The sequence below is a fragment of the Rana temporaria genome, chromosome 3 (genome assembly GCF_905171775.1).
Source record: "Rana temporaria chromosome 3, aRanTem1.1, whole genome shotgun sequence".
Lineage (NCBI taxonomy): Eukaryota > Metazoa > Chordata > Amphibia > Anura > Ranidae > Rana > Rana temporaria.
In genome coordinates this window covers 231900022-231912340 of record NC_053491.1, presented here as the reverse complement: position 1 = coordinate 231912340, position 12319 = coordinate 231900022, and the positions used below count along the sequence as shown (strand labels likewise).

The following is a 12319-nucleotide window of genomic DNA, read 5'->3' as shown; positions in this document are numbered from 1 at the left end:
AAATAAAATATAACTTGGTGTGCAAATACATCTTACAAAAATGCGTATGCAAAAAAAGTGCCAATGAAACAATATGTCTATGATTAAATCAATAATGGTAAATCATTCCACGTGACATATGTGCAATAAATATCCAGCCAGTGTCCTGTACAATTAGGATACTATCTTTTCAATGACCTGAAGATTTTACAATAAAACTGAACTGGAAATATGTGCCTATTGTATCCAATTTAATGCTAAAATATGCATGACGTGTAAATTTATTTACAGAACTTGGCTTATTCATGCAGCACTTTGCACCAGATCTTACTACCTCGGGCTATGTTGCTTAGATCTGATATGTAAAGTACCTTTGAGCAAAATGAATGTATTTTCTCTAAGAGGCATAATAAATAGATATAGCAGCTAAGTTCAAGGCTTTAATGCAGAGGTATTATACCATGCAGCATTCATGACTAGACACCAGCTGTTGCTGCCACTGATCAGGTATATAGACAATGCAGAGGTACAGGACACAGCTGTACGCCCCCCTCCCCCCCCCCCGCCCCCTTGGTGCAGAATGTGTACAACGCAGTGGAACGACACTCTAAACCAATCTCAGCACCAAACTGGATAGAGTGCTCATGTTTCAGAAGTGAAGCATAACAAAAAGAAACAATGCCAGCTAATGGATTTCTGTGCTAACGGCTTTATAACACTAAAGAAACACAATGAGATGGCAAACATGTAACAAGTACATAAGGAAAATAGAAAGTCACAATACCCTAATGAAGGTGTTTAAAAAATAAAGACCCTGTACCTAAACCGTAAGAGATGGAACCTGTGATTGAAAGGAAGGAAGGTGTTATTTCCAGAACGCAATCCTTCAACTGCAATTGTTAAGCAAAGCCAAAAGTGTCTGCCTAGATGCATTACATTTCAGAGGATAATCAAGACATTCTGGGGCCAGATCTGATAAGGCCTGGTTCACACCTATGCGCTTTTCAGTGTGTTTCGTTTTTTCAGAAACGCAATACAGTCCATTTAACACGATTTCCTTTAGGTCACATTCACATCCACCAATGGGTTTTCTTTGAGAAGGGTCCGGGACTTTTCTCCCCACAGCAGGTTGTGTTTTTGGTTCTATAGACTTCATTGGGGGGGAAAAAATGCAGTGCTGGCGTTTTAATGCGTTTCTGCTGCATGACAACAGAAGAAAAAAAAAAGAAGAAAAAAAACACAACAACCTGTATATAAAAAAAATATAAGCATGTGGGAATGCAAAAGGCACCTATATAACCACATCAACTGCAACCTGCATATGTGTGAACCAGGCCTTAAATAAAAAACGCAAAGCTAAAAGCCGTCAGCGGGTATATAAACTCAGAGACGTAGGATGGGCTAAAACCCAGTGCAGCTGCAAACCACTGGAAAAATGGATAGCAAAAGACAAAAACAAAAGAAGAAGCGCTCTACAGGTAAAGCATAAATACTTGTAGACCTTTGGCAAAGTAAAAAGTTAATTTACTGCTCTTGTGAAAAATGAACAACTGTCGATAAAGTTTTTATCATTGACAGTTGTTTATTTTTCATAAGTGCAGTAAATTAACCTTTACTTTGCTAAAGGTCTACAAGTATTTATGTTTTACCCATAGAGCGCTGCTTCTTTGTTTTGTGAACCAGGCCTTAGGTTGCATTGACACGTGGGTGCAGGCAGAATCGTTGCAATTTCAAAATGCTGCTAAAATGACAAATCGCACAACATTAAATTTCAGATGCCATTCATTTTAAAGGCACCTAAAAATGCGGCACAGTTCTGGCAAGAGAAATCGCACTGCAATCGCGGAAAAACCTCATTGCGCAAAGCTTGCTGCCGGAAAGAAAACTCCTGATCCTTTTTTTGGGCGAAAAGCTTCATGCAATGTGGGTTGCGCCAATGTATTGCACAGCAATTATGGCACAACCGCACAGCGTTTTTAGATGGTATTAAAATTATTGGCATCTGAAATTCGCATGGTTTGATTTGTGATTTTAGCAGAGTGAGGGTGTACGTACGTATTACCAGTCGCAATCAGCCGGATGAACCGTTGCAACCCACTAAATTGATTGGGGGCCGCCAGCAGCCATGTTTAATGCATATGGTTGCTGTGTGGTACTGCCAAAATGTTAATAAATGTAAAACAGGCATTCAGGAGGAGATATATCATCTCCAAGCTGCCTGTCAAACACCTACGAAACGTGATCTACCGCTGTTGCTTTACAGAGGGGTGGCAATGGTGGCTGCAAGTGTATACAAGCCTGGTTTAGCAATAGGAAATCCAAAATGTTATACTGTAGATGTCATAAGTAGTGAAAGGATGTCCTTTAATTGGGACAACTATCTAAAGAAGGCCATAGATGAAATTTTGGACATTTCCTGCTGAATAGGTGGAAATTCATCCTGTGGGTGACCTTGTCAGCACTAACCAGCCCAAAAAAAAATAAACACCTTTGATCTGAAGATTGAGTGTCAGCAGCCAATCACTGTTCAGGTATTGTGACAGGTGCAAGTGTCAGCTGTCAGAATACAACAGCCGGCAGGGGGCATTCGTTCATCCATGCCGTTTATCGTGAATGGTGGAATCTGATGCGTTCCATTTGTTTATCTTGCAAGCTAAACAAAATAAATCTCTGCATGTATGGACAGTTTAAAAGAGAACTTTCCTTCATTGTAGAGACTCCTAGCCTTCGTTCCCTTCTCAAAAATCATAACAAAAGGTTTGGCTATAGTAACATGTTAATAAAGTGGAAAGACCAGTACAAGGCCTGATGTCAAGAAGAAGTGATAGATGATTGAAGAACTTGTTTTCAAATAATGAAGAGAAAACAATGGTGCCATCATGTAATGTTCAAATTGTCAACAACAAATTGTTTAATGGACATAAATAAATTAGTTTTTTGTCACATATGGGAAGTGCAGACAGTTACATTTTTAATGAGCTAGAAACACATTAACCTTTCAATTTAGCCTTCATTGGCAGAAGTTTCCAATCTGTTCCTTTGATTTTTTTTTGTCTAGTGTATGGGGACCATAAGCTGGAGAAACACATGGCAGAAGTCTATGTAAGAGATGGGGACTTAAAGCGGAGTTCCACTCAAAAATGAAACTTCTGCTTTAAGCGACGGTGACCCCCTGACATGTCACATTTAGGGGGGGGGTGGAGCAGATACCCTCTTTTTAGGAGGCACCCAGCTCCCACTTCCTCCGGGGGCTCCGCAGCGCCAGAACAAAGTTCACCTCTCCCCCCTCACTCCATGCAATCTTCTGGGATACGTCACAGGTCCCAGAAGATTGCCCGGCCATTCACAGAGAGCAGTGTGTGGCTGGCTGTGAAGCAACAGCAGGGTGCCCACAGTCACAATTAGGGGTGCAACAGATCAAAAAACGTACGGTTCGGATCGTTTCTCGGATCGGATAATTTTTCGGATCAGCAAAAAAATTATGTTGTAATGTGGCTCAAGCACTTTCAGCATGTGTTTAAAGCCCTCGTTTTGCACAACCGAATATGGCCTCATGTCTGCACCTATAAACACACCGATGGCGTTTGTGATGGCTTTTGCCCGGTCTGATTGTGCAACAAGGGGCTGCTTAAACGCTGCGCTGATGAGCGGTTGTTGAGCAGCTTTCATTTTTATTTTCACTCCTGTCAGTGAAACACCAGGGTGATGTCGCTTCATGCGTGGCCATGCTTGATGTGTTTCCACTGTCATATGGCTTTTTTGTGCCACAGTGCCTACACACCATCAGGGTTTTATCCACTAACCTCTTTCCTTCATCATTATATTTGACAGGGAATCCAAAATGCTCTCATACAGGGGATTTAAATGATGCGGGGCGTTCAAGCTCCTCCGTTCCTCCACTCGCCATGACCACGCTGTGTGTGGACTGAACATGCACACACCTTTTTTTCCCCCCCCAAAATCAATCCGCGGATCACACGTGTGCGGTCTGGATCAATATCTTCGGTTCGGATCGCGGATCGATGACAATCCGTTGCACCACTAGTCACAATGCCGATGCTGCAGAGGAGGGGGAGATAGGAGCGGGGCTTCTTTTGCCCGCATCGCTGGAACGTGGGACAGGTGAGTGTCCGATTATTATTACACTTTTTGTAGCTGCCGACTTTAAAATAGGTGGAACTCCACTTAAGGCAGGTTATAGATGATTATCTTACAAGTAGTGGTGCAACGGATCACCGTTGATCCGAACGGGTCACCCTCTTCGGATCGGCACGCTATCCGCGGCCATTGCATTAGGAAAGGCTGCGGCTTCGGCCTAGCCCCGGAGCTGCGGCCATCTTAGTACACCCAGTGGCGGCCCTCCTCTCTGTTTACACCCACGCCACTGTCTGAGGTCTGCACTACTGGGGGGGGGGGTGTCTGTATTGAGGGGGGGGGGGGGGGACACCATTTTTTTTTGCACCGGGTGACACCAACCCTAGTGACGCCACTGCAGTGGGGGAGATGTGGATATTACAGTGGGGGGAGGGATGTGGATATTACAGTGGGGGAGGGATATGATGTTGATATTGCAGTGGGGGAGATTTCTTTTTTTTTTGCTGATCTGAAAAATGATACGATGAACGATCCGAACCGTGAGTTTTTTGATGCGTTGCACCCCTACTTACAAGCAAATGGATTTAACTACACTTGATATAGGTTTGTGGTGATTTGCCACGTTGTTGCTGCTGCCAGAAAACAGAAATAAGCTCACTGGTGGGGCCGCTACCCGGAGTCCGTGTGTGGGACTGTTAGGGCTCATTCACACATGGCTATTTTTGCTACCACTGCTGAGCCTGACCTGTTCATAGGAGGAGCTCAGCCATTTAAAGGTTAAAACAAGCAGTGAGGAAGCAACATATTACCTCCAATTCACCTGTCAACCACCCTCTGAAAAACGGTCCACCAAACGCTGCTTTTCAAAGGGGCGACAAGGGCTACCATATGTTTAAGCAAGCTCTTAAGGGCCTTTTGGCAATGTCATTTTACTGTTCGTGTACAAAGGCTGCCGTTGCTGATCTCTCCTTATCAAAACTGGAAGCTACTTGGCTTTCCTTAGCCTTAACATTTTAGTAATTGACCTGGAACCACTGCAGGCAATAAAGTCAGAGCAAAGTTAGAACTCTTGATCTACAGACTTGTTTCGGATCAGTGATTCAAAGCATTAAAGCCTGTGGATCAGCATAATAACCTGAGCAAGGCAAGTAACTTCAAAAAGCGAATTGGGCAAGATGCCTACATATTCCTCCCAGTGCAGATTTTATATAGAGGCTTAAAAGTGGATGTAAACCCTGTACTAACACCTATACCTACAGGTAAGCCCTACCTATAGTTACTGTGAATTTCTCCTAAACTTGTTCACTGTATCCGCATGTGCCGACAGCATTGGCGCATGCGCACTGAAGAAACAGCTCACTCGTGCAGTTTCTTCAGGAGGTGTGCCGTGTGAGGCGGCTCCCGCATGGGAGTGACTTCATTGCGGCGCCGTAGCTCGTAAACCCAAGAGACATTTTGCAAGCAACATCGGTGTACGGGGACCACTGCAACAGCTTTGATCTAAGTTAAAGCGGGAGTTCACCCGAAAAAAAAAAATTTAACATTAGATTCATGCTCATTTTGTCAAGGGGAATCGGGTCGTTTTTTTTTTTTTTTTAAACGAAGCAGTACTTACCGTTTTAGAGAGCGATCTTCTCCGCCGCTTCCGGGTATGGTCTTCGGGACTGGGAGTTCCTATTTGATTGACAGTCTTCCGACAGGCTTCCGACGGTCGCATCTATCGCGTCACGAGTAGCTGAAAGAAGCCGAACGTCGGTGCGGCTCTATACGGCGCCTGCGCACCAACGTTCGGAAAATCGCGACGCGATAGATGCAACCGTCGGAAGCCTGTCAATCAAATAGGAACGCCCAGTCCCGCAGCCCATACCCGGAAGCGGCGGAGAAGATCGCTCTCTAAAACGGTAAGTACTTTTTTTTTTTTTTAAAAACTACCCGATCCCCCTTGACAAAATGAGCATTAATCTGAGGTTAAAAAAAATTAACATTTCCGGGTGAACCTCCACTTTAAGTATTTCATAATGAGCTAGTATGCCCTGCATACTAGCTCATTATGTCTGTCTTGTAGGTTGTTGTTTTTTAGAGCGTTTACAACCACTTTTAAGAGAAGTAAAGAAGATGATGAGCACAAAGACTCCAGGTGGTTGGACACAAACTACAGTAAGTGATCATAGGTCACACACCTTGTGAAGGAAGAGTATCAGGCAAAAAAAAAAAACCTGATCTAACAATTTCCAGAATGCAATACTATTTTATGACAAGTGACAGTAAACGATATGCTTACCCTCCAAAAATAATCAGTACACATTAACTACTCTAATCTATTTTTAATGAAACTATTTCTCATTGTGTCTTTTCGCCTCCTCATAACATCCTCCATGAGCCCTCAGACATCCCCCCCCCCCCCCTCCCACCCACATCTTTCGGAACGAGTAGTGCCTTTTAGTTGCACTACTGAAGTCGCTCTGACTTTAGAAAAGGTCCCTGTACTACTTCAAGGCGTCTGACTTGTGCCCATAGACTTTTATGGAAACCGCCTCCAAGTCCGATCCTCATCTATATTGATGTGATTTGAACTCAACAGAAGATTACCCAGGCATTCCCTGAAAGTTGCATTAAAGTTGTACTTAATTTGCCAGGAAGTCGCCTGGCAAAGTCACACCGTAAGTTGCAGTAGTGTGAACCAAGCCTTAACAGGATGACGGGTAGCAGAGGCAAAAAAAAAAAAAGAAGGGGGAAGGAGAATGGAGGCTGAGAGCAACAGAAGGTACTTTGAGCCGACAATACATACTTGAACAGACTTTTTTTAAACCAGAGTTTGTCACTTTAAAAGAGGTATTAAACCCAAAAATGTAATACTGTAGCTCACCACTCCTTATATGTAGTGGCTGCATTTGTTTTCTTTTTTTAGGCTCCCCCCTCTGTTTTGACCTGGTGATCTGGCCAGTAACACACCTCCTGTATTAGAGAGGCACACCACTCAGATTAAAGGAGCATAGGAGGCACAGCAAACAGCATTGTCAGTCTGGGGGGGGTAGTGTTAAAGAGGAACGGCAGTCTGCTGACATAATTTGTAATAAAAACATCTTTGCCATTCTGAAGCTTCCCTCCAACCACTTTGCATATTATTTTCTATATACCATACTTGCCAAATATGCTGCAGAAATCTCCTTCCACCAAGTCTGGCTGCAGCCATTTTAACTGAGCAGCTGAAGCTGCTGCCTGTTCAATTGCTGAATTTACACAAAAGGCACACTTCCAGCTCTGCAGGCCTCATTGGCACTCTTATGACTCGTCCCCCTCCCTTCTTGGCAAACTCTTACTAGAGAGAGCTGTGCATGATGTCAAAAGCTTAGGCTTTTTACCAGACAAGAATCAGGAAGTGGGGTGTACAAGGAATTTACTGGCAGAAAAAAATAAAAAATGTTCTATCCAAAGTTTAAACAACAAGGGCAGAAGTTGAAGGAATGACTGAAGGTCCACTTTAAATGGATTAGCAGAATTAAATACACTAACAAATTAAAGCCAAACTGCAGCTAACACTTTATGATCAGTCACAGCAAGTTTTTTTTTTTTTTTACCCTTTTGGGATAAAGGTTTTACACAAATAAATTAAAAATGATCATTGTAAGCACCCTTGCCGCTGATAAATGGTTTGTCCCATCCTTGTAAACTGATACATCTGGAAGAAAACTTGTTCTCATGAAAAAATAAATAAAATAAAAATAAAATAAAAAGGAGGTTTGACAAGAGGCAAGACCTCGAAACATGTCATCTTGGAAACTCTATGTTTACTGGCACTGTGGACTCCGGTAATATGGCCGCCTGAGCACAGATCTTGCCACATTATATCCACTGGGCGGGTGGTTTGTGAAAGTGCACCTCAGACAAGAGTCCCACAATGGTTTAAATATGCTTTCCATCCATTGCACACTGCGGAAACCAGTGTTCACACCATTTATGATTGCTGCTTTTATGCGGATACCATTTTCTCACTGTGGACATTGTTTTTAACCCCAAATTGACTCAAAGTGTCCATTGGATATTATATGAGAGATTGGAGCATTAATGCAACTCCACGGCAAGAGTGTTCATTGCTTGGGCATGTAGCTCAGCATTATGTGTGGCATTGAAACTTGTCTACAATTGGCACTCACAGCCAAGTAATTTAAAAAAGACTTCAGCACCATCATCTGGATTGGTTATTAGGACACCATACATATTCTCAAGGCCCTTGCACTGTGTTATCTTGTGAAAAAGAACAGACTTACTGGCCAAATCACAAGGTAAAATAAAAAAGGGAAAGAAACATCACATATAAGAATTGGTAAGCTGCAATATAATACATGTTTGATGTAATATGGCTTTAACTCTGTATATTGATGTTTCTACTCTAAGACTGGCCATATCCTATAACATTTTCTTGTTTAACTCTCATTTAGAGTTACCAAAACCAAATAATATGAGGTCAAACCTAAACACTTTGAATTAGTATGCAATCAGGCAGGCCCTTGCACTACATAGATAAATCTAAAAGAAATTAAAAAAAAAAAAAAATTGTATAGTGTATGGCCAGCCTTAGCCACACAAGTACATCTGTAGAGGATAACCATTACAAGGCACACCACAACTGGTGACATTTCCGGCATATAGCTGTCTCAACAGGACAATGGGACCTCTGTACCAAAACTCTGACTGGCAAAGAAGGCCATTCCACCATAACACACAATGGGACCTCGGTACCAAGACCCGTGGTTGGCAAAGGAGGTCATTCTGCCAAAACACACAATGGGACCTCGGTACCAAGACCCTGTGGTTGGCAAAGGAGGTCATTCTGCCACAACACACAATGGGACCTCGGTACCAAGACCCTGTGGTTGGCAAAGGAGGTCATTCTGCCACAACACACAATGGGACCTCGGTACCAAGACCCTGTGGTTGGCAAAGGAGGTCATTCTGCCACAACACACAATGGGACCTCGGTACCAAGACCCTGTGGTTGGCAAATGAGGTCATTCTGCCACAACACACAATGGGACCTCGGTACCAAGACAATGTGGTTGGCAAAGGAGGTCATTCTGCCACAACACACAATGGGACCTCGGTACCAAGACCCTGTGGTTGGCAAAGGAGGTCATTCTGCCACAACACACAATGGGACCTCGGTACCAAGACCCTGTGGTTGGCAAAGGAGGTCATTCTGCCACAACACACAATGGGACCTTGGTACCAAGACCCTGTGGTTGGCAAAGGAGGTCATTCTGCCACAACACACAATGGGACCTTGGTACCAAGACCCTGTGGTTGGCAAAGGAGGTCATTCTGCCACAACACACAATGGGACCTCGGTACCAAGACCCTGTGGTTGGCAAAGGAGGTCATTCTGCCACAACACACAATGGGACCTCGGTACCAAGACCCTGTGGTTGGCAAAGGAGGTCATTCTGCCACAACACACAATGGGACCTCGGTACCAAGACCCTGTGGTTGGCAAAGGAGGTCATTCTGCCATAACACACAATGGGACCTCGGTACCAAAACACTGTGGTTGGCAAAGAAGGTCATTCCACCATAGCACACAATGGAACCTCTGTACCAAGACACTGCGATTGGTAAAGGAAGTCATTCTGCCATAACACACAATGGGACCTCTGTACCAAGAAATTGGTTGGCAAAAAGGTCATTCTGCCATAACACACAATGGGACCTCTGTACCAAGAAATTGGTTGGCAAAGGAGGTCATTCTGCTATAGCACACAATGGGACCTTGGTACCAAGACACTGATTGGCAAAATAGGTCATTGTACCATAACACTCTGGCTCTAGGGTAACCCTTCCAACATGTGCCTGTTATCTGGTAAAGTCAGGAAGCATCCTTATTGCTCATGGTAAGAATGCTCCATTCACTTTCAAACCTGCAGTAGGACCATTCTAAACTGGTTGCGCTAGACTCCAAAAAACATTTCCAAGGAGGCTAATGGAGAAGACAAAATGTGATACTGCAAGTAGTGTTCACATAGCACCAAACAAAAGCAACAGCACGTGGAACAGTGCAGAGATGAACAATAACATACATACAAGAACCTGAAGCATGTAAAACATTATTCCAAAAGGTTATGATCCTCCCGGTCAAGTTTCTAATTCCCCCCTTCCATGATGTATTGGCTACGGTTTTCTGGAAACCATAGAGTTGCACGAGGTGATGGTACATCATTAGGGTTACAGCCACTGAGATGTTCTTTGACACTGGACAGGGTTACAGAATGGCTGAGCATTTCTAATAAAGGTGGAAGGAGACGGATAAAGTGGGAGGAGCAGGAGAAATACTGTACAGTGGACCAGAAACAAAGAACAAGTAAAGAAAAGGGTTGCTACAAGAAAGAAGAAAAAAAAAAAAGGGAAGAAGAAGAAGAGGGGGGGGGTGATGAGGTAACACACAGTCTGAGTGAGGAATGTGAGCCAAGAGCACAATTCACCGGACAGATCTGGCCGTATACTTTGGTAACCAGATCTGCATCATCCCATCAGCTAACACCCACTGATTTCTTCCAGAGAACTCATCAATTTCATGTCTCGCTCCCCCATTCCCAGCTCACCTCCAAAAAAGGTGAATGAAGCCCATAAGTCCTAACATTCCATTGGAAGTTCAAACAAACCCAAAAGGCTGATCTCAACCATTTTTTTCTCATGCTGTAATCGTCTCGTCTGATCTCACCCCCACCAAGCCTCCTAGATCCTGGACAGACCCACCCAAATGGAAGTTCTCAATGTCTCCCCAAGGTCTCCTCCCACATGAATCCCCCCTAAATCATCTCAGATAACACAAAAAAAAAAAAAAAAGGAGCTGGGCTCTCTCCTATCCTATGACCCACCCTCCCATGCTCACCAGTAATGTCCTCCAATTCCATATTGCAGCTCAGCAGACACAAAGGATCTGATCTAACCCAGCAGCCCCCATTCGGCCCCTCTGCACAGCTCAGCATCCTAGCCAGCCTGGGCATTGTGTATCATGCCATCCGCCTGGCTGTGCAACACCCTCCTCTCCTGATCTTATTGACGTCTCCCATACAGGAATGATGAGGACAATGAGAATAATAAATAGACAAATGCCCGCACTGCCACTAAAATGTGCGATCAGGCTGATGGATGCTTCAGGATGTGCTGGTCTATTATCAGACCCCCCATCTTTGCCTACTGCAGCACAGAGCCTGGCTGATTGATGGAAGAGAACAATGAGCTCCTCTTTATTGGCCCAGATAACTGTCATGTTTGGTGCATATGGGAGAATGGTGTCCAGTATTGTGGGGGTTAGACATGCAATCAGCAGTCATGTTCTGGATTCAGAGCATCCCCTCCATTATGATAACACACCCCTGCACTGCACTGTCACCAAGCGGTGCCCTATATTCCATACACTCAGCAGGCACCCCAATCCCTGCACTGCTCTGCCTATGGCCCCTCCTACCACAACCCTGCCCTGATCCTCCACATTACCTGATCTACTGCACCATCTAATCATATGCACCCCCATTCACCATCATCCCCCCCCTATTAGTGGTGCACAGTGCATTGTAATGGAGACTTTACTGCAAGGTGACCCCCACACCCTCCACTGCCCTGCACCCCAATTCTGCACCATAATGCAGTGTCCACACACGTGCACCCCCCACCACACTGACATGGACCTACACCCACCACTCTCACTCCTACTCACCAGTCTATGGAGTTCTGGTCATGGATGACATCCTGATAGGCGGCCAGCAGCTCCACACGGTGGGTTTTGAAGCTAACGGAGGACATACCGGCTGCAGGATGACTGTGTGCCGGGGGATGGAGAGACAAGGCAACGGACTGGGATGAGAAGGAGAGAGATGGAGGGGGCTGGGACTGCAGCTGGGGAGGGGAGGGGCGGGGAGGGGAGGGAGTGCGAAAGCTGCGGGGTCCTAATGCACGCCCTTCACCACCACTTAGGACTCTCTCTCATACAATGTAACCATCCACTGCTCAAGACGAGCATTCTGTCTCATGGAACCATACACACCGTCATACAATGTATGTAACCAATCCATCACTCAGGAGCACCCTGCCTCATGTAACCATACGTAACTCCCTCTAATAATACAATGTAACCATCCACTACTCAGGAGCTACTCAGGAGCATCCTGCCTCATACAATGTAACCATCCACTACAGCTCCCTGTTATACAATGTAACCACCTACTACAACTCCCTCTCATACAATGTAACC

The 12319-nt window shown here is 44.6% G+C and overlaps 1 protein-coding gene across 5 annotated transcripts in view; it reads right to left on the bottom strand.

The window, feature by feature from the left end:
- DBN1 (drebrin 1) overlaps window positions 1-11959 on the bottom strand; it is a 118928-nt gene extending 106969 nt beyond the window's left edge. For 2 of the 5 annotated variants that reach the window (XM_040344439.1, XM_040344440.1), the window contains exon 1: window positions 11786-11956. In XM_040344439.1, the coding sequence (XP_040200373.1) occupies window positions 11786-11871 (86 nt within the window). In that variant the 5' untranslated portion in view covers window positions 11872-11956. Of the gene's footprint in view, window positions 1-10667; window positions 10709-11785 lie in introns of those variants that run through there. The other 3 variants (XM_040344444.1, XM_040344445.1, XM_040344441.1) reach the window with 3 other exon arrangements.
- Between the last annotated feature and the right edge of the window lie 360 nt (window positions 11960-12319).